Source organism: Punica granatum, chromosome 4 (assembly GCF_007655135.1).
Source record: "Punica granatum isolate Tunisia-2019 chromosome 4, ASM765513v2, whole genome shotgun sequence".
Classification (NCBI taxonomy): domain Eukaryota; kingdom Viridiplantae; phylum Streptophyta; class Magnoliopsida; order Myrtales; family Lythraceae; genus Punica; species Punica granatum.
In genome coordinates, this window is record NC_045130.1 from 26,947,187 (window position 1) to 26,968,929 (window position 21,743).

At 37.8% G+C, this 21,743-nt stretch overlaps 3 protein-coding genes across 4 annotated transcripts; 1 reads left to right on the forward strand and 2 right to left on the reverse strand.

Moving 5' to 3' along the window:
• Window positions 1-3,666: 3,666 nt before the first annotated feature.
• Window positions 3,667-5,004, reverse strand: LOC116205327. The gene is made up of 3 exons (XM_031537898.1): window positions 4,761-5,004; window positions 4,491-4,495; window positions 3,667-4,348 (listed from the first exon to the last, which is right to left on the reverse strand). Exons 1-3 carry the CDS (start codon window positions 4,973-4,975, stop codon window positions 4,224-4,226), a joined length of 345 nt encoding a protein of 114 aa, XP_031393758.1. The 5' UTR covers window positions 4,976-5,004; the 3' UTR covers window positions 3,667-4,223.
• Window positions 4,830-7,402, reverse strand: LOC116205328 (NADH dehydrogenase [ubiquinone] iron-sulfur protein 5-B). 2 transcript variants are annotated; one of them, XM_031537900.1, is made up of 3 exons: window positions 7,187-7,402; window positions 6,813-7,044; window positions 4,830-5,180 (listed from the first exon to the last, which is right to left on the reverse strand). In XM_031537900.1, the coding sequence occupies exons 2-3, from the start codon at window positions 6,960-6,962 to the stop codon at window positions 5,079-5,081; spliced, it is 252 nt and encodes an 83-aa protein (XP_031393760.1). In that variant the 5' UTR covers window positions 6,963-7,044; window positions 7,187-7,402; the 3' UTR covers window positions 4,830-5,078. The 2 variants fall into 2 exon arrangements, with proteins under 2 accessions (XP_031393760.1, XP_031393759.1); XM_031537899.1 differs by having other exon boundaries at window positions 6,813-6,969; window positions 7,187-7,399.
• Window positions 7,403-9,865: 2,463 nt separating this feature from the next.
• On the forward strand, window positions 9,866-19,381 carry LOC116204777 (leucine--tRNA ligase, chloroplastic/mitochondrial). The gene is made up of 20 exons (XM_031537060.1): window positions 9,866-10,376; window positions 10,895-11,039; window positions 11,156-11,212; window positions 11,763-11,882; window positions 12,145-12,249; window positions 12,383-12,606; window positions 12,731-12,797; window positions 12,882-13,036; window positions 14,133-14,397; window positions 14,497-14,691; window positions 14,850-14,929; window positions 15,248-15,310; window positions 15,429-15,510; window positions 16,161-16,238; window positions 16,304-16,405; window positions 16,485-16,657; window positions 17,011-17,188; window positions 17,834-17,911; window positions 18,026-18,157; window positions 18,653-19,381. The coding sequence occupies exons 1-20, from the start codon at window positions 9,973-9,975 to the stop codon at window positions 18,893-18,895; spliced, it is 2,946 nt and encodes a 981-aa protein (XP_031392920.1). The 5' UTR covers window positions 9,866-9,972; the 3' UTR covers window positions 18,896-19,381.
• Window positions 19,382-21,743: the final 2,362 nt, after the last annotated feature.

The window sequence follows — 21,743 nt, forward strand, 5'->3', positions numbered from 1 at the left end:
AATTAAGTTAAGTTGGATTATGATCCAACTCGAAAACCAAACACAAGCTTAGTGACCTCTATCTCCCATCTTTCCAATTGTCACCCATTAACTTTCTTGGTTAGTGCCACGTTAGCCTCTCCATCCATTTTTTAAGGGAACACGGTAGGATAGATTTGAAAAGAAATAGAAATGTTGGATACTTTTATGTAATTTTTAAAGTATAGGATTGTTAGGACCACGAAAATCGAGCCGATATCACGAGCAATCCACGGGCAAACTATTGACGAAGAATCCACGATCCCTGAGCTACGAACAAACCACGAACACCTGCACAAGGGGTAGTCGGAGGTGGTGTTCTGATTTCCCTCTCCGACGCTCAAGTCAGATTGAGTTTTATGTACAAGGGAAAGAGTGCAAGTAATCGATTAACCCTAAACGTATGTGCATATCATGTATTTATATAGAGTTTAAGAATAGATTGTGTTACCACCAATAGAGAGATATTAAGTATATCGCTCGATCTCATATATCGTCATAATAGGAAACATACCTCATAATTATTTGACTTGCCATTAGTAAGATAAACCCTACAAATGGGCTTTGCTAATGGGTTTCACTCTAGAGACCTTAGCCCACGTCGTGCATCAAGGAATTGCGCTTCGCGGGGCTTCACTGAGTCCATTGGGCCCTATGGGCCTTACTGAATCAGGGGCCCAAAATCCAATCCTCAACAAGGATAAAATTGAGAAAACTTTTAGACCGTGTTTGATGGTCAGAATAAGAGGTGGGATGTGATTTTGAAAATTCTTATCCTATGTTTGCAAACTCTAGGATTAGGATTGGGTTTGGGATAAGGCTGGATTAATTAATTAAGTGAGTTATCCAACTTATCATATTAAAGGGTGAGATAAAGGCATATTGTGATTGTAATATATTTAAAAGGACGAAAATGTTCGTGGTCAGTCCTCAAATTTCAAATCATTTCATTGAGAAACAATAGCCAACTTCAACGAGAGAGGGTGCGGTGGTTGCATGACCGCTCGAAATTTGAAAAAAAAAATCAACGACCTCGATTAGGGTGGTAGGGGCTAGCATCAAGCTACCACAGCCCCATCTCCTCTCTCTCTCTCTCTCTCTCTCTCTCTCTCTCTCTCTCTCTCTCTCTCTCTCCCCCCCCCGCTGCTTTTTCTTTTTTTATTGAAATTCCGGGCGGCGGTGGCCCAACCCACCACCGCACCCTTTGTTTGATTCTTTTTAAAAAAAAAATTCATAATCATTTTTATTTAAAAAATAAATGTAATTATATTTACTTTATTTCAGAAATCAATTTTAACAACTATTTTTTGGTAATTATTTTAGGAAAATTTTAAAAAAATAATTAGTTATGAGCATGTTTGTCATTTGACTTAAATATTCCAATTCCAAACCTTGATATGCCTCAAACACTTGATTAGGATATTGTCTTTGGGATTTCAAATCCCATTTCATCCTACCCTAATCCCTATCCTAAACCCGACGGCCAAACGTAGCCTTAAATGTTAGGATATATTGTGTATATTAATGCAAGAAACGAAAAGTCAATCAACGGATTCTCAAAATTACCCAAATGCAAATGTGATAGATTTTCGTAAAATGAATGGGGTCTCTCATTGCATGATTCGAATTCCGTATTCTTTCTTCCTCTACCCTGTTTTCAATGTGAACTCTGATATCCGAAAACTTAATTGGGTCCCGACTAATCTAGTCAAGCCGAATCGGTCCACTAAGGGGTAAAATTCTCAGGTAAAATTCTCATAGTATGAATTTTCTTCATTCACAAGACTCGAACTCTAGACCTTAATTAAAGGGAACAAGTATCGAACCGCTTAAATCGATCCACATTTGTTCTTCTCCTTTTTCTTTTTGATATTATAACTTTACACTAAGGGACAACCACCTCTCGAAAGTAGAGACGGGGTACTTACCCTCTCAAGAAAACAAAGTCATGCCTAGGGGTGGCAAATCGTGTCGCGTCTAAACGAGCTCGTGTCTAAACGGGTTCGTGTCATTAAAGTCGTAACCCATACAGGACACAATTATTAAACGGGTCAGGTTTTGGAAACATGAACACGACCTGTTTATATCCGTGTCAACCCAGACATGACACGTTTAAACCTGTTTATCGAAACGTGTCATAATAGGTACACGTGTCCATACACGACACGATTATAACCGGTTACCCAGACACGTTAACACGATCCATTTATCCAATCAATCTGGTTACTCGGATACGTAAACATGACCCGTTTATTCGATCAACCCGATTACCCGGACACGGTAACATGACCCGTTTATTCGACACGTTTATTCGACACATTAACACGATTACGACCCGTTTATTCCCAACAGAAATTTCTAAAAAGTTAACCATGAGTGACGCAGATATGAGAAAGCAAGTAAACTTGCTTCAAGGATATTCATAGAAATGGACCATAATCTAGGAAGTAGAAAGATCGTGAGATATAAGTCTAGTCTTAAAATAGATTACAATAACTTGTAACATCATCATATTACTGCGCTTCCAAAATGAAAGAACACGCAAATAAAAGTGTTCGCAACGCATACCGAAAGGAAGCCTTAAACCACAATCAGCCAAACCGCCACCAGGAAGCATCAAGAGTAAAAAATTTAATCAAACATTAACGGGGAAATTATAAGAATCCCCATCTACTGGACAAGACAAAGATTTTCTCTCGCCTAAAGGCCAATACTTGTCGATTATGGAAGGGCAAAAGCATGTGGTACAGCTTCAAAGAGAGAAATTTTCGACCATCATCCCAGCATGAAAAACGAGAACAGCTGAAAATTGAGGAGCAGGGAGAATGAATCATCTCTGTTTAAATTCTTGTTTTCACTAATATATTGTTGTTTTTTTAGGTAATGTAGAGCGATGACATCGAAGACAATACCTAAATCGGAATTTTAAATTATTAGAGATGCTCAATTGTCCTATTGGTATCAAGGAAAATGATAACTAGAGAACGTGACAAAAAAGAAGGCAAGAAATTAAATCTCTAACAGGTAAGAGCGATCTATCGAAAGCAGCAAGAAGAAAAGAGCAAAGCCAATAAATGGGAATTCCAAGCGCGAGTTATTCAGCATGGTTTGATCTTGCTCCAATAAGGACGGACGGAGACAACAAACATTTCTCAAATTGAAAAGGAAACCGGTGCATGAGGACACCCACTCGTAGGGCCGAGGTCGCGGGGTCGAGGTTGACTTCGTCTGAGGTCGAGGACCGAGGTGATGTCGCTTTGTCTGAGGTCGGAGAGAGGGCTTGAGTCGAGGGTCGCAGGGTTGAGCCGGGGTCGAGGTTGAGCGGAATGGCGGAAGGATTTAGGACCGTGGAGGCTTCGTGACTTAGGTGGAGGCAGAACGGAAATTTGGGATCTGGAAGACTGGAATTGGAAGTTTGAAGTTGAATGAATTTGGTGAACAGGTTTTCAGGAAGAGGAAATTTCAAAATTAGGGTTAGTAGACGGGTATTTTGGTAAATTTAATTAGATAAACGGATTAACAGGTTATACGATTAAGCACGTCTAAATAAATAGGTTTAATCGTGTATAATCGAATTATACGGATTCAACCTGTTAAGACACATTTATTAACCGTGTCTAAACGAGTTAAACCTGTTTAGACTGAATATAAAAAAACCTCAACCCGAACCCGTTTAACTCCGTATCGTATCCATGTCGTGTTACAGTGTCGTGTCAAATACTGCCGGCCCTACATGCCAACATACATTATTGCTTAACACATGGAGAAATATAACTTGGAATAGGGGAAAGTTGCACTCCTAGTCGGCGATAGTGAGCACGAGGAATCTGATCCCGCCAAGGTAGCGTCAACACACGGCCGAATGAGCAGATTGCTCGTCTCTCAAGTAATGGACGTGGGCCTCTTCCGATAAGGGGGTGGGGCTTCACTGCATTAGATTGCCATTGCTTTGTCTTGTCAGGGCCCCATTGCCTAATCATAGCGACTTGTATCTCTGTCCCCGTTCTGCTTCCTAAGCTCATGGAACGGCAAGTGGCCAAGAAGTAGACTTGTTGCTCAGTGATCACTCCCAAGGAGCTCCGAAATAATATGGTTGCCCTGGCTAGGCCACAGTTTTGGAACTTACCACCATTTGTTGTAAAGATTCTCGAACCATTTGTCGCAAAGATTCTCAAACGAACTTGCAACCATTTGTGGTAAATAGACTATCGATTCTTGGAAATTATGGTATTTGAAGTTCCAAAAGCATGGGAACTGGAACTAAGGTATCCCATCTGTGTAATCGAGATTATCTTTCTACTTGCAGACCAAATCGATGCCATGAGTACTCCTGTCCGGAGTTGCAGATACAGGAGTTGCAGATACAAGTTAGATCGACCAAGAATGAATCTCAGTACTTGAAGCCAAGTTCAAGCCGTCCACAACAGAAGCTTAAAGTTGAAAATCTTTCTACTGGCTTAACTGAGTTGTACCTTCACTGAAGATTGAAAAGAAATCAGTAAGCAGGGTTGGTTTTTTATTTCTTCCTTGGTAGTTATTCAAGCTCGAAAATCGGGAAAGAAAGACTGCCCAAGTTTTGGAAGACTGCATTAAAGGAGACAGGGACCAAGGCATTGACAAACTAATTACACTAACCCTCCCCCAGAGTCTTGGATAAATGCAAGTGCAATACAACCTCAGTTCGTAGGACAGGATACTTGGATAAATAGGAGTTCAGCTGATCGGAGTAGGAAAAAGATTACCATGCAGAAACTGCAGAACCTCTTTTCTTTCTGAGTTTTTCTTCTAATTTGAGGACAAAGGCATTAAACTTGTACGCCAAGAACGGCTCCTTATTTGGGATGTTGGAGCCAAGATCAGAACCACATCCAATCATCACTTGTAGGAAGACAAAACTGAATGTTACAAAGCTGAATGTCTTGCTCATTCCAAAGATCGATAAAAGAAAATGCTCCATAAAAGCACGACTCTTTCGTGAATGTCAAAATGAACATCACAAGCAACAGGATATCCTCGTACACCTTATTTGAAGATCTCACTGAGATTGATAAAGCTGCGGGCTAATGATGATGCGTTTCACCACCATCTCCACCTCCAGCCTTCTGTTTAGCTGCCCTGAGCTTTCGCTGCTCTTCCTTGTAAATCCGGTTTCTTCGTTGGAACTGAATCAGAAACAACAATTTGCAAAGAATGTAATTGAAGTTGGACAGGGATAAAATTTACCGCAATGGTAGGTGATTAAGGACCATCTCCTTTTCCCTAAAGTTTATACGCAAAAGTTGTATTGTCCATATAAGATCATAACACACCCTTCAGCCAAAAGCAAGATGATCCTCTAACCCAGAGTATACTTGCCAAGGAGGATAAACTTGTACAAACTCAATTCTTACATGCTTTATTAAACAAGAAAACTTTCTCTTCAATAATTATATCATGTCATGAATGGAGAATAAAGAAATTAACCTGGAATATATTTGTCCTACTGATTCTGTTGACTGGTAAAAGAGGAACGTAAAATATGGACAACTACTGGCAGATGCTACTATACATGCCTTGAGGTTACCCAACATTATATAGATGATAGAGCGGTGGATAGCTCTATCGTATTAAGTATAATTAGACAAAGCCAATATAAAAACTTGCCTAATACCAAATAATTAGATCTCTATGCAATCTAACCATCGCTACTCTCAAATCCCAATTATGGTTCTGCTATTTCTCTGGCTAGAAAATCAGGAAATGGAGAAAAGTTTTAAATGGAGAAAAGTTTTAAGATTTCCAGATGACGAATATTTGTTTCATCCCTAGCTTAAAAAATCACTAAAGGTGCAATGGTCTAACTTCCTTTTACTCAGCGAAAAAAAAAAAATCATTAAGGGGGCAGTGGTCTAACTCATATAAAAGTTGGACCCAAGATCATGGCTAGAGCAAGCTTATTCGAATTCATGCCAATCTAGACATCCATACGGCCAACTCTTATGAGTTCTTTGACTAACGACAAACCTTAACAGTCATAGCAAATGTAGAAGACGTTCTAAAAGAACATATATGCAGCTATCGGGAAGTATACCGCCATTCTCTACTACACTTTAAAATTTTGCCTAAATTTAATGGGCATTATCACCTTCATCTTTTGGTCAACTAGACATCATGTAATTGTCCAGCATAGCTGATCCACCTAAACTATGCCATTAGGAGTGCATATACTCTTTATTTAATAATTTCCACTAGAAACTTTCCTCCTGTGTTTTTTATGATTAAACTAGCCGGATCACTAAAAGGAAAATCTCTGGCTCATTAGGTTGCACGAGTTGACTGCAAATCCAAGTCACTTATTTGAAATTGAACACACATTGTAGAATTATGCTGTAGTACTAACGAAGATCACAATAATAAACAGTCCATGCTATACATTATAAGAACACAACAATTCAGTGCTTTTATTAGATTATGCATCTTCCAAGTACTTAGAACTATAGACACTGATATCTTAATCACAATACTGCTTGGAAACAATTCACAACCGAATACATTATTATCAGAGCTATAAATGGAACATCAGCAGCAATCACCCTTCCGCAGCTAAAATTCCCACTTAAGGGCTAGCAGAAACGCAAGAACTAACAGTGGATTGTTAGTACTGAGACCGAATTAGCACGTAAAATCAGAACTAGTGGTGGCTATCGAACTACTGCAATTAGGGTTCCTGAGAAAAATAAAGCAGACACAAAATGAAATCGAAGCACATAGAGAGAGAGAGAGAGAGAGAGAGAGAGAGAGAGAGAGAGAGGGACCTCCTTGGAGTGGTGGAGGCACTCGAGGTAGTCTTCGCGGAGGAGGGCGCAGTCCTTGGGCTCCCTACAACGAGACATGCACTCGCTGAAATCCATCCAGAAGTCGTAGCACCTCCCCTTGTTCCCTGTTATTCCCCACCCTGACGCCATTACCCACCTTCAAACCAAAAGCCAGCGACCGAGAGAGAGGCGATCAGTCAATCGGTATTAGAAAAACCAACCGCAGATCGATCTGGAAACAGAAAATTAGGGGTCTCCATTGGAGAACGATTTTGCTAAGATGTAAACAGAAGGTTCACCACCAGAATGGCAGGACTGCAAGAGCTGAACAGAAAAGCAAGAAATTGCAATATGATGATAGAGTTTAGTATTACAATGATAATTGGTGACCGGAGAGGACTTCGAATCGCAACCAGAGGGAGCTGCCGGAGCCCAATCAGCCCCAGAGAGGGAGGGCACGCCGAGTTACGGAGGTCAAGGGGTAGGGGAGAAAGTGACGCAGAGAGGCTGAGCCGCGGACGAGCGACGGAAGGGCGATGGCTGGCACAGAGGTCAGGGAGGGAGACACAGACGAGACGGTAGGCTAAGGCTGAAGAAGACAAAGTGACGTCCAGACAGACAGCTGTCCTGCTCGAACGTCCAAACAGCCCCATCCATAATTTGGGCTGGGCTTCAGTAGATAAAAGGAAGCATGGCCTTAAACCTTTGTTGGGGCTCAGCCCAAACATACGAACTTAGCATGGGTCTGATTATTCAAATCAAGTACTGAAGTTAAATTTGCAACATATATATATATATATATATATATATTCCGATTACAAAGAAGATCATGAGCTTAATACAATGATAAATAACTAAAAAAAGGCATAAATAGTCACACTAAATATCGAATTTGAAATATCTTGCTTACCAAACTGGGTTGTGCGGACTATACTATACCATCTTTTTTATTACAACACATAATTTGAATTAGCTTTTTTTGTTTAACCCTGAAATTTTTAATAAGTTAAGTGAAAAAAAGCCAGTAATTAGACCTACTTTTTTTTTTAATCGTTCAGTTACCCAAATATTCTTTATATTTGTAGTAGTGCCCTTGAAGTTTTAATAATTGCGAAATGCTCTCATTTATCTCACAGGCATCGATACGCTGGAGATGACCTCATCAAATGGTAGCAACTAGAGACGAAGTCCCCACCGATCCCGGTGGTGATAGTTTCAATCTTGACCACCACTACCTAGTCAAGGTTGCATGTGACCTCACATGAGGCGGTGGTGTCCAGAGTAGGAGCTAGCACTGTCCCCTTTCTCTTGTGAGATCTCAATATACCTTTTTGCATTATTTTTTCCTTGATGTTTCAAAAAGAAATATAACATTTAATTGGGGGTAAAGTTGAAAGAAAGAAAGTTTTGCAGTCGTTATATAGGTTGTGTTTGATTTTAGAGTTGAGTTTTTGTTTTAATTGATTTGTAATGATTGTGTTTTTGAATTATAAAAAAAAATGTGAAAAAGTAATGAATAGTTGAGAGAAAGTAATGATTGTGTTGTTCAATTGTACAAAAAGTAATAAATAATTGAGATAATTTAGTATGAAAAATTGAATTGAATGGTTAAAAAATTGAAGAAAAATGAAAATGTGATAATTGTATTGTTGAATTGAAAATAAGTGTAATTAAGTGGAGTAAAGTTAACAAATTTTCTGAAACCAAACGAAGCCATAATAACTAGGATCTCAAATAATATAGAATTTTCAAGACTGATCCCCCCAAATAAGATTAACATAATGAAGTAGACACAAGCTGTTTTTATTACAACTTAATTAAATAAATGTTGAAAAATTCGTTACTAGTTAATTATATGAGAAAATGAATAAAAGAGAATAGGAAAGATGAAAGATAATAGTCTTATCTACTTAATTATAGAGTCAAAAATCATTTAATGAGTAAATAAATTTTTTTTGACTTAATGAAATAAATCATTTTTAATTTATTGGTGCTATCTTCCCATCACAAAATATTTTTTCATCTTTATCATTTATTTCCTCTTCCTATAAATTTTTTCTTTAACTAATTAACTGCCTAATTTTAAATTACTTAAATGCTATTTCTAGTTTGAATTTTCATGAAATATAAAAAATTTAAAAATTTATCTACCAAAAGAAAAACAAATTAAAAACTTAGAAAAGTGAAAAATCGCTTTCCATTCCTTTAAATATCTCGTCAGATGTTTGAAAATTTTCACTTTAGTAATTTTTTAAAATCTTTTATGGATGTGTCGTACTCTAAATACTTCATTTCACAAACTCTTCAGATAGTTGACTGCGTGTGCGAATTGTCAGCTGCATTGCGTATAAAGCAACATGATGCAATCGATAGTAAACACATGCAGTCGACTATCTGAAGAATCTGGGAATTATAATACAACACAAATGAATTGGAGTACAACACGCCTAGAAAAGATAAAATAGTACTCGAGGGTTCGTCATTGGAATGAAAAATTTCCATTCAGATGTTATTTATTTATAACATGAAGGTAACACAAAAATAAATAATTTAACGGGGAAAATGAAAAAAATTAAAAAGAAACTAAAATATTTAACAGAAAATAAATAACATCAAAATAAAATAATTTTGAATGTACCTATTTTAATTTTTAACAAATATATAAAAAAACACTAAAGTTCAATTTTTTTAATAAATATATAATTTTTTTTTAGTCACGCTTGTAATTAGGGAGGAGAGAAGAACCGAACTAGTGCCAACACCATTAGGGGTGATGGCATTGTGGTCCCAAGCTCTCTCTCATAAAGTTGGGAAATTTTCAGGTCTCGAATTCGAATCCCGAGACATATGCTAAGGTGAACTCCTTGGCTTGAACTTGGGATCATTTTCTGCTTCTGTAAATTATATTAGACCCTTGATGATATTACGCTAATCGAGTCGGTACTTGAGCCGCTTAGTTAATTCCTCTGGTATATTTGTGGTTGAACGCAAGAGCCTGACACAATGTTATTATTGCTTCCCACCACTTTATTAAAAGAAAAAAAAAACCGCCAAACAACAAAAGTAGCTGAGCTGAGTTGAGCTCCGGACATTATCTGATTCCTTGCAAATCCTCGGCCACTACCCTCGACAGTCTCATCTTTGCTCTCTTCCTTTAGCGATGCAAGCGCAACATATACACAACCAACTGATTCCACCACCCACTCCATTTCTCTGCCATTCTCATCTTAACCTTTCGACAAAAACTCGAGCACTCGGGCCCGCGAAGCCGTTCACTGTCAAGAAGGAATTTTTGGGTGCCCGATTATGTGGGGTTGCCTTGAGGACGAGCAGTAATGACGGGAGGAGGGGGAGAGTCATCAGGAGAGCGAGGGGGCAAGTGAAAGAGCAGCAGAATCAGAAGGAGGCGGCCGCGGCGGTTGTGGTTAAGAGGGCCTACCCTTTTCATGAAATTGAGCCAAAGTGGCAGCGCTATTGGCAGGACAACAAGACCTTCCGGACCCCTGATGAAATCGACCCCGCCAAGCCAAAGTTCTATGTTCTTGACATGTTCCCTTACCCCAGGTCTGTTTCTCTTTGTCCGTCCGTCTGTCTTGTCTGTCTGATTGTGCCTCTGATTGTTGCAGCGTTGGGTTTTTGGCTGCGCTCATGACTATTGCTATTGGCAGATTGGTTCATCTGAGAATGACCTTCTCTTGCATTGTCTTTAATTCCCATTTATGAATCTTGCATTAACATGGGTCCAGTCTTGCATTTTGCTCAATTTCGTTGCAATATTGCATTCTTGACAATTATGAGTGTCATGGTGATGCTCATGAGGAGGACTGGAATAATAGTGTTAGCAACTTGAACTTGGATATCCCAATTTTACATGACAAAATGATATATTGTCTCAGTAATCGGTCTGCTTAGTAAGCATATAGGCTAGTACCTTGGAGTGCTGCAGCATTTTTGACCAGATATTTTCCTTACATCGGATTATCTGGAATCTGAACTTATCAGAATATTTTATTCGTAAAAGCGGTTTTGCGTTTGGCTCCTGGTGATTGACGTCTCTTTGTTGTTCTCTGAAAAATGATCAGTGGATCTGGGTTACATGTCGGTCATCCACTGGGTTACACTGCCACTGATATTCTCGCTCGATTCAAGCGTATGCAAGGCTACAATGTCTTGCACCCTATGGGATGGGATGCATTCGGTTTGCCTGCAGAACAATATGCCATTGAGGTTCACTTCTTGTCTGATCTGTAGAAGGATCTTATGATGGGTATCCTTATTAAGAGTTTGAACCTCAATCTTTGGGTATTCTTATCAACCTTTTGTACCTCAATCTTCATTCACAGACAGGAACTCACCCCAAAATCACTACTTTGAGGAATATCAATCGATTTCGCTCTCAGGTGATCTATTTCCCTATTTTAGTCCTAGTAGTAGTAGGTGTTCCTACTGAGACTACTGAAGGCATAATTTCAATCTTTTCATTCTCTTGTCAAGTGTTACCACATGGCCATTTAATGTGTCTTGACTTCCCACGTACTGCATCTGCTGCTTGCTCACTTTCAGCCCTTATAATTAAGAATGGGATTTTTATTTCACATATCCGTGCCCAAGTGCAATTCAGTTAGAGTGGATTGTCTTATTGATTAATGAGATTCAAATTCCTTAAATCTACAATCTCAATACAAATTACCTGAATGTAAAGGACGATGTCGGTAAAGATGACTCTTAAGTATCAGAGATCATCAGACTTGAAACAACTTCTATTTTTATATTTTCCTGTGAGGTGAGCCTGTAGATAATGGAAAAGATTGGAAATTCATACAAATGATTATTTTATGACGAGAGATGCTGTGACACTATTTTTTTCAGAAGATTTTAGTAATGGATTCGGATGAGTACAGAGTTTGGTTTGGATCTGGTGGAGTCTGTCTGATCTAATTTGTTTTGCAGCTTCAATCACTAGGTTTTTCGTATGATTGGGATCGTGAAATTTCTACTATTGAGCCTGAATATTACAAGTGGACCCAGTGGATTTTTCTTCAGTTGTTCAAGAGAGGATTGGCTTATCAGGTTCCTGAACTACGTTGCTCTTCTCTGATTGTGTTTGATCCTCAAGAACTTTCACAATAGACGTTGGATTCCCATCCAATTCAAAGCAGAAAATTTGTCTTTGTTTACTAAAAGAATTGTAAGAAAAGATAACTTTGATGCTATTTCATGAGAAAAAAATTATACACTTCCATTTTTAAGTACTGAATACTGTTTAATACCGAACAAAAACTTTCTGCACTTCTATTTTTCATTTTCTGATGGTTATCAATTGAAACTTCAGGCTGAAGTACCTGTAAACTGGTGTCCTGCTCTTGGCACAGTACTTGCGAATGAGGAAGTAATAGACGGTGTTAGTGAGCGAGGAGGGCATCCTGTTATAAGAAAGGTGAAGCAGTATTGTTACTCTTACGTACCAGACTGAAGAGAATTCCTAGTACTGATTTCCTTTTAGGCCTCTTACTCGTATAGTTTTTTGAATGGTTCTATAATTTTACAGTGTCGTTGTTTATTACGAGCAGCCAATGCGGCAATGGATGCTCAAGATAACTGAATACGCCGATCGTCTTCTCGAAGATTTAGATGACCTCGACTGGCCAGAAAGCATTAAAGAAATGCAGAGAAACTGGATTGGGAGATCAGAAGGAGCGGAGCTGAATTTCTGCATTCTTGATAATGAGGGCCTAGAGAAAGATCTAAAGCTTACTGTATATACTACTAGGCCCGACACAATCTTTGGAGCAACGTAATCAAAGTTTTCCTTTTTTCCTTCCTTAATATCTAAAGAAGAAAGAAAGTAAAATCAAAAGGATGAACTGGCATGCTGATGATTGTGCACTAATTATGTTTTCTTCCACGTTTTCATGCAGTTATCTAGTTGTCGCCCCGGAGCATCCCTTGTTGTCACTATTTGTCTCTGAATCTCAAAGGCAATCTGTACGTCCATTTCTTATTTTAAGTCTTTCAGTTTCCAAATAGTGGGAAATTTAAATGCTTATGGTGTATTTCATTGGACATCAGGTGGAGGAATACAAGGACCTAGCTGTTAGAAAGAGTGACCTTGAGAGGACCGAACTTCAGAAGGAGAAGACGGGGGTGTTTAGCGGCAGTCATGCAAGGAACCCTGCCACTGGCAAGGCAATCCCTGTATGGGTAGCTGATTATGTCTTGGGAAGGTGAGTTGTTTCCAGTATTTGCATAGAGCTCTTCAAGGTTCAGTACAGATCCATACGCTAAATCACACTTCTACAACTTTTAATAGTGGACACACCTATTTTCCTTTGCTGGCTATCTGTTTGGCTTAATCAATTTTGCAAGAAACATTTCCCTCATTTTCCTTATGTTATTTGCAAGAAAGCTAGCTCAACAGAAACCATTTGTTGCCAGCTAGAAAATTCCATTTAAATTTCTCTCAAATGACTTATGCTTCTCATTAATGTCAAATATTTTCACAATAGGGATGTGGCAGGTCACACAGTATATCATTACCTATTGAGCCAAAAATAAAAAAAAGGGACAGGTCACACAGTATAGAAGGCTGCTGCCTTGACTGGGTTTGCTCCACTAAAGCTGATATCAACTGTACGGCTGGATCCTGTCAATTTTCTCATATTTCCCTGAGCACCCCAAACATATCAAAATGGATCAATTTTTAAAACCTGTTTTCTTTGGGGGGAATCTTTCCTTTAAACAGGTTGATCTCACTTCAGAGATTCCGTCATTTTCCTTCTATTTACTAATTTTTGCACCTATTAGTCATGATTGTTAGTCTGTATGATCAATTATTGTAATGGATACAACAACCTCCTGAAGTAAATATAGATAAAATGCAACCAAAATTAGCTGGGACTGAGTGCATTTGGGACAGTTAACCCAACCTTACAAACAGGACAGAGGTGGATCAGCTGCTGGTGATAGGTCTCTAATTTTCATTTTTGCGTTCATTTGTGTTGGACATCTAAGAGCCCTTAATGCTGATGAAATGGTCCCTAACTGTGCGAAGGGTAGATGTATCCAGTGCGAGTGAAGTTCCCTCCACACTACATGTGGCATCCTAACTCTGCACAGCTTAGTGTGATGAAATGAGGAGCTTAAATTTAGTCTACCGTTGAATTATTGAAGGGATGATCTCATGCCTCTATTGAAGAGTTTAAGTTTCCTTTTTGACAAACAATTTACAAGCAAGTGATATTGCTTCATTCAACTTTGTATATTGGAAGAGCTATATATTATATGATATATTCACAGTATTTCTCTTTTATTTTATTACAGTTATGGAACCGGAGCAATCATGGCTGTACCAGCACATGATACACGTGATCATGAATTCGCTTCGAAGTATGACATTCCCATCCATCTGGTCGTGAATCCAAGTGATGGAAATATAGATGATCTGAAGACGGCTTACGTTGGTGAGGGCAAAATGGTCAATTCATCAAATCCAGCAGCAGGGCTTGACATCAGTGGCATGCTTAGCAGTAAGGCTGCTGTGAGAGTCACCGAGTGGGCCGAGAAGTCTGGAAATGGGAAGAAGAAGGTGCCTTTTTTCTTTTGGGTCCTTTCTCAGGTTGATTTAATGTTCTTCCATGTGGAGTGATGTGATTTGATTCTGTTCCATCTGCTTCTCTGTTTGCAGGTGAATTACAAGCTCCGGGACTGGCTTTTTGCTAGGCAACGTTACTGGGGTGAACCAATCCCCATTGTTTTCTTGGACGAGACTGGTGAAAGTGTCCCCATCCATGAGAACGAACTGCCCCTTACTCTTCCTGAATTGGATGATTTTACACCCACTGGGACGGGGGAACCACCCTTGTCAAAGGCAGAGTCCTGGGTATGAAATAGTATTACTGATACCATTCTTATTCTGTTCCTTTGCTTTTACATTCTTTTTCTTCTAGTGAAGATTTCCTCGGTTTTGCTTACTCCTGCCTGGTCAAAATGGTAGTGTCTAGTGAATTTATTTCATACGGCATTTAATTTTGTTTTCAGGTTAGAACAACTGACCAATCATCAGGAAAACCCGCTAAAAGAGAAACGAGCACCATGCCTCAGTGGGCAGGCTCTTGCTGGTAGGCACTCTATGTTTTTTTTTTTTGGCAAGCTGAATCTCCATATCACTGACTAGAATCTTTGTATTTGCTGAGTTCTAATTTTCATCCCAGAACGGCCTTAAAAAAAAAAAAAGACGAATCTCATAAAATTAATTGAAACCATTGTCTTGATTCTGTTTTGAAAATGCATTAAAACTTGCTGGGGGTTCTGCAGCTCCAATGCAATAATTTTTGCATCCTTGCTATCGTAGCTTTATATTTTCTCCGTCAATTGACAAATAGAACATCCTGAAATTCCATGACATTTCATGGTTTTCTGCCTGCCATCTGCATCAGGTATTATCTGAGATTTATGGACTCAAGAAATCCCAAAGAGTTGGTCAATAAGGACAAAGAAGCGTAAGATGAGCTCTTGCTAGAAAGCAGATACACTTTTTTTTTTTGTTATTTTTAATTTTCTAAGTGGCTAGAGTGCAAAGAATTTGAAAATTTCTATCCTTTTTCTTTTCACTTGCAGTTACTGGGGCCCAGTTGATGTGTATGTGGGTGGTGCAGAACACGCTGTCCTTCATTTGTTGTATGCTCGGTTCTGGCACAAGGTTCGAGATTGAAGTTTATTTTTTCTATCTTATAATTAAAGGACCTGGACTAGAGGGAGAGAACTTGAAATAGTTGTAATTAAGGTTTGAGATTTAAGTTTTACTTGAAATAGTGTAGACCAAATGCAATGGTTCATAATGTTGCAGTCACGGTTTTGGCTTCATTTGGTAACAGTAATTAAAATTTTAAGGATAGCTTTTGTCAACAATTTCCAAGCTGAGAAACATGTTTCCAGTTAGTTGACTGGCCTTAGTTGTTTCAACTGGTGTCCCAGTCTTTTCTAGGCCTTCCTTTTAGACAGGACAAGCCCTGGGTCCCAACTCACCTTGTTGAGCTGATCTGTCCATATCTGATGATTTCGTCTTGGCCACCAATAATCTGTGCTGTAGCGATAAGTTTCGTCAGTTTTCCCTTTGTCCACTTGCCGGTGCTTTTACCTTTTCATCTTTTGATTCTCTTGCTTACAGGTCTTGTGGGTTTTTCATGTTCATATTGGACATTAATTTCATATATATGGGTTTGACTTTTATAGAGATTGGAGCTTACAATATGAAAATTTTTAATATTGGCACAGGGATAAAAATTACCTGTATTTTCATTCTTTTCTTAAATTTGGTCGTGAAATATGTACTGATAATATCTGTTTTAGGTTCTTTACGATATTGGAGTTGTCTCAACGAAAGAACCTTTCAAGTGTGTTATAAACCAGGGGATCATCCTTGGAGAAGTAAGTTCCAATTCTCATGAAATTTCGATGTTTGTAATGTCCTCCAACTAAGTATTTGTGGGCAGGTTCAATACACAGCTTACAAAGACTCTGATGGAAATTATGTATCCGCTGACGCTATAGATACATTGGGGGAGTACAGTCAAGAAATAATTCCTGATGATAAAGTAAGCTAATTTACTCACAAATTCTAGATGTTGGCAAAAGGGGTTTCTAAATTTCTTTACTAATTTCCTCTTTTTTCAGGTTCTCAAATCTGGGGATTCTTTTGTGCTGAAAGAAAATCCCGATGTTCGTCTTGTGGGTCGGGCTTACAAAATGAGTAAGAGCAGGGGCAATGTCGTCAACCCTGATGACGTAGTTTTGGAGTATGGCGCAGATTCTCTCCGCTTATATGAAATGTTCATGGGACCTTTCAGGTAGAATTCCTTGTTTTGTTTTTATACTAGCAAAATACATTTTGCCCCTTAAACTGTATGACGGAAATTTAAAGCCCACTTATGGTAAACGCTTGTTTTGTTTTGAGTCAATGTGAAGTATTTGGCTCAAGCAGCATTCTCATGATGAGATTGATAGCTGCTGGGGCCAAATTGACCTCTCTCATACTTTAGGGGTAGAAACTGCATAGTTCAACAGGCCAAAACTAAAAAGCTTGCAAGCGTTTGGTGTTCAAGTGGCCATTCATATAAGTTCCACAAACCATTTGTAAGAGGAGATAAATAATTCATTTTCTACCTAAGTTGGTGTTCTTCTACCTAACTTCAAATTACAGAGACTCAAAAACTTGGAGTACAAGTGGAATTGAAGGCGTCCATCGCTTCTTGGGGAGAACATGGAGATTGATTGTTGGTTCACCTCTTCCTGACGGTTTGTCCAGAGCTGGAACAGTTGTGACAGATGAAGAACCTTCTTTGGAACAACTCCGGGCGCTCCATAGATGCATCTCTAAGGTTTTCCTCAATTTCTCACGATTTATATTTTTCTTAAACCTCTTCTCCGGTTGTTCAACACGACCTGTGGTTCAAAGTTTTGAGGTCATGAAGCTTGGTTCTGTCAGAGATGAAACTTTTTGTTGAGGTCTTAATATCTAAGAGAAGTTTCATTATAGCACAGTTTAGTTTCCACTACTTTATGGCACATGGAATTGGTGGAATTGTGGACTTTTCTGGTTCAGCCAAAAGTTTAATTGACCAATTAGATTGCAAAAGAAAAACTATAAATAAATTAGAGGTATAATGCATTTAATGGAAAGGGAACCTGTTTAAACCAAGGTTTCAATGGTTCAGTGCGAGTATAGGCTGGATAAATGTTTTTATTTGCAGATCTCACTTTTCCAATATCTAAACCAGCTACAAGGATAGGCCCTGCTTGGATAGGTCTGATCGGCTGTTATTCAAACTATGGTTTTTAGTGATGCTTTATTTCTTTTGGAACATCTCGTGTTTCATTGCACTATTCCTGGCAAAGACGTTTCTCTATGATCTGAAGATGCCCAAAATTCAGTTGAGAATCCTCTCATATGACTAGAATTTTGATAATTCTTTGACCGAATTCTCCATATAGGAAAAGTTTACGTACTGACAACACATATTCAGGTGACAGAGGAGATTGAAGGCACGCGGTTCAACACCGGAATTTCAGCTATGATGGAGTTCATAAATGCAGCATACAAGGTTCTTCTCTAGTTTGGATCTCTAAGAGGGGAAACCAAATGAGGGTTTGGTTTCTATGTTATTTTATTTTGTCTTCTGGTGAAAATCATTAGCATTCTTCTTTTTAATTGGCAGTGGGAAAAACATCCAAAATCCATCATAGAAGCTTTTGTTCTGTTGCTTGCACCCTATGCTCCTCATATGGCCGAGGAGCTCTGGTGCCGCCTTGGACATTCAGGATCCTTAGCCTACGAGTTATTCCCTGAGGTAAGGTTTTCTTTTTCCTCTCTCTTTATGGGCGAATTCAGCATGGCTGAACTCTCTTTGCTCTATCTAAGTGTCAGAGTGTACATATCATTGCTACTTCCTGCAATAGTTTTAAAAGCTGGATTGGACATTGGACAGGTAACGTCATGAGTTCATAGGCCAAACCAAACAAATTTTGCAAAAAGAGAATTGTTGGGATCTCTGGGAGAATCCGTCTTTGCTGGCTGGTTTTCTTTCGGTCATAACTAGCCGATTTAGATGATTCATTTCTGAGAACAAGCTGGCCAGGCAGACTAGTCCGTCCGTCCATGAATGGACTAATCCACCAGGCTGGTCCAGTTTGCTTTTCAAAACAATGCCCATTTTCCAAAGTGACGACAAGAGGGGAGAATAGTATTTATTATATCTTAGTGAGATTTAGATTCTCCATTTTTCGGGATTAACTTGTGACGTTGAACTTGGCATCTCCTTCCCTTGATATTTTTTAAATTGCAGGCTAATCCAGTCTATTTAAAGGACTCGACAATCACCTTGCCTGTCCAAATTAATGGGAGGACGAGGGGCACAATCCAAGTGGAAGAAGGGTGTTCTGAGGAAGACGCCTTCATACTAGCTTCTCAAGACGAGAAGCTGCTCAAATATCTTGATGGGAATCCCATCAAGAAGAGAATCTTTGTTCCCGGGAAGATCTTAAACATCATCTTAGACCGTCAGAAGGCTAACATTGGTAGCCGTTAGCTATTGCAGCTCGCACGCACCTTCGGCTTCTTCTATGGATTAAAGACCCCTTTTCAGCCAGTCTTCAACCTTCCCTTAACTATGCCGAGTCCTACAAGTGATTCATCTTTCTGGACAATTAAGGAAGAATTATTCCAGGTTAACCTTGACAGAGCTGATTCGATATGATGATCGGATGAAATGAGGCATTTGATCTGGAGTCGAGGGGAGTGATCTGTGCAAGAACATACCGGTAGGGTAATGAGTTTTTGTTCGGTAGGGTAATGAGGCATCTATCTATATAATGTTATAGGTATTTAATTTAGACTCCTAGGCATTGTGCAATGAGAGATTTCCATTTATTTAATGAGAGCATGACACAGAAGCATCTTGGGTGAATTGTTGCTCCGTGGTTAATTGTCGCTTTGATTCTCCTTATTGAATGCCCCATGTAAAATTTTATTAAATTTATTGAAATTCAAAACAATCTAATTAAAATTTCCACTATCCATCTCTCTCACATATATATATATATGTATATATTATAAAAAAACAATTTTTTGGATGACAATGTCTTTAATTATAGGAATGCTTAGGCATAACAAATGAAAATATAATAAACTATTATATAAATAAATTATGTGTACACAGTTTTTTTGAGATTCTTGTTGCAGTTTGCTATTTAATATGTAAATTGTGAACTACTGAAGTATATAAAATACTTTGAATCAAACTACTAAGAAAATATACAAAATTTATGCCTTTATAAATCCTCAACACGTGATAGATATTTTGTTCATATCTTCGTCATTAGTAAGATTACATATAGGGATATGCAAAGATTCCGATCATTAATATAATTTGAAATAAATGTGATGCATGTGGGTTTTTATCTCTAAGATAGATATTCATGAATTGGGGTCTGCAATTCAACTATTTAGTAAGTGTGATAGTACTATTATATATTTATAGTTAATTAATTATACATAAAATATAACACATATCATATAATCTACCGTAATTTAAACTTATTCTCAGTGATCTCCTATATTACTTGCTCTCCATCATTAGTAGTAATTTCGTAAATATAATTTATCAAGTACTAACTGAAAAATTACAAACCATTATTTGCTTGTATTTCTAAAATATGTTCTCAAAATATTAATTAAAATGTACAAAAATAAAGGTCCACACAACGCGGACAAGAGGATTAGTTTCCATCAATGTTCAAACTCTTCAATTCGACCAAAATTTTGGTTTTGCTTGCAGATGGGAAGCTAGGAATATGACCATTTTCAACTGGTTTATTGAATACTTAGTTCTCTGTTTGTTCTCACCACGCAATCCCAATACCACAGGGCTATTTATTGATGTCGGGTTAAGGATTGGGATAAGGTCGGGATGCGGTGAAATTTCAATCTCTTAGATTTACAATGTTCTAATCAAGTGTTTGGTGGATGTTTAGGTTTAGGATTAGGATATTAAAGTGAAATGACCAACTTATCCCCTAAAATAAATATTTCTAATTAAAAAAAAATAAAAATAAAAATTAAAAACTTAGATTTTAATTAAAAAAAATATCAATCTAGGTTGGAGGGTGGGGCGGTGGTTGCCCAACACCAATGACCACTACTCGACGAGGTTGTCGGCTCGCACAGGGTCACTGGTGACCCCGTTTGAGCGATGGTGGCCGGTGTCGGGCTACCCCCCCGAGAGAGAGTAGGTCGAGAAGCGCGGTGGTGGCCGGCTTGATGTCGCCGGTGCCAAAGTTTGAGAGGGTGGTGGCCGACATGGGAATTTAAAAGATTTTAATTTTTATATTAATTATATTATTCAATTTTTCAAAAACAGAGGCCGATTGTTTCTTTTTTTACTAGAATAAGGTTATATACTAATAAATACATTTATTTGATAAAACCCGATTTAACACATTGAATCCTGATATTTTTCGTGCAATTATATTAAAATAATTCTTTTGAATTGTTTTACAATTATTTATTCTATTTTTTTACAATTATTTATTCTTTTGTTTTTACAATTATTTAAAAAGTATTTAAAAATATACTTATAATTATCTTAAAATAATTCACTGAAATTATTTTAAAATTACTTAAAATATTTCACAATTATATAAAAATATTTATTTTACAATTATTTTAGATTTTATTTATTTTTTATTTTGTAAAATAACTTTATCTTGGATGTTTTATTTAGGAAAAAAAAACTTTAGTTTACATTCTTTTTTGTTTTAAATATATATTTTATTGAATAAAAATAACTTTATTTTATTTTTATATTTTATCTCATAATTTACAACTATTTTTTTCAATTTTAGTTTTTGATATTTATTTCCAATCACGGCTCATGTAATCAAGGAAATCAATTGAATAAAAAATAAAAGAAATATCTTGCTTGGTAGGAGGAAGAAGAATCGCAATAATTTATACAAAACACATTAGTTAGAGCGAGAATTACCATTGGCTCGTACTAACATATAATCGGCATATTATTATTTGCTCAACATATTAATTTTGAGCAAATAACAGTTTCAGGTGGAACAAATGTTTAAAACGAAAGAGTTCATCGTATATTGATCAACAACAGTTTGAACTAACTTAACATGTATTAAGGACCATAGAATATTGCGAAAAGATAAACTGGCGCAGAGTGGCAACATGTACATAGTGATTATGATCTTTATGCTGAGGGAGCAGATTTGAGTTGGCAGGGTGGCTTACCCACAGACGAATCCGTACGAGTTGGTTCTTTCGTTCTATATGATCACACCATATCAGATTACTAGAGTTGTCATGGACCTTATAACGGATGAGGTGCTGAAGCAAGTCCAGAAGACTGGTCTCTAGAAGCA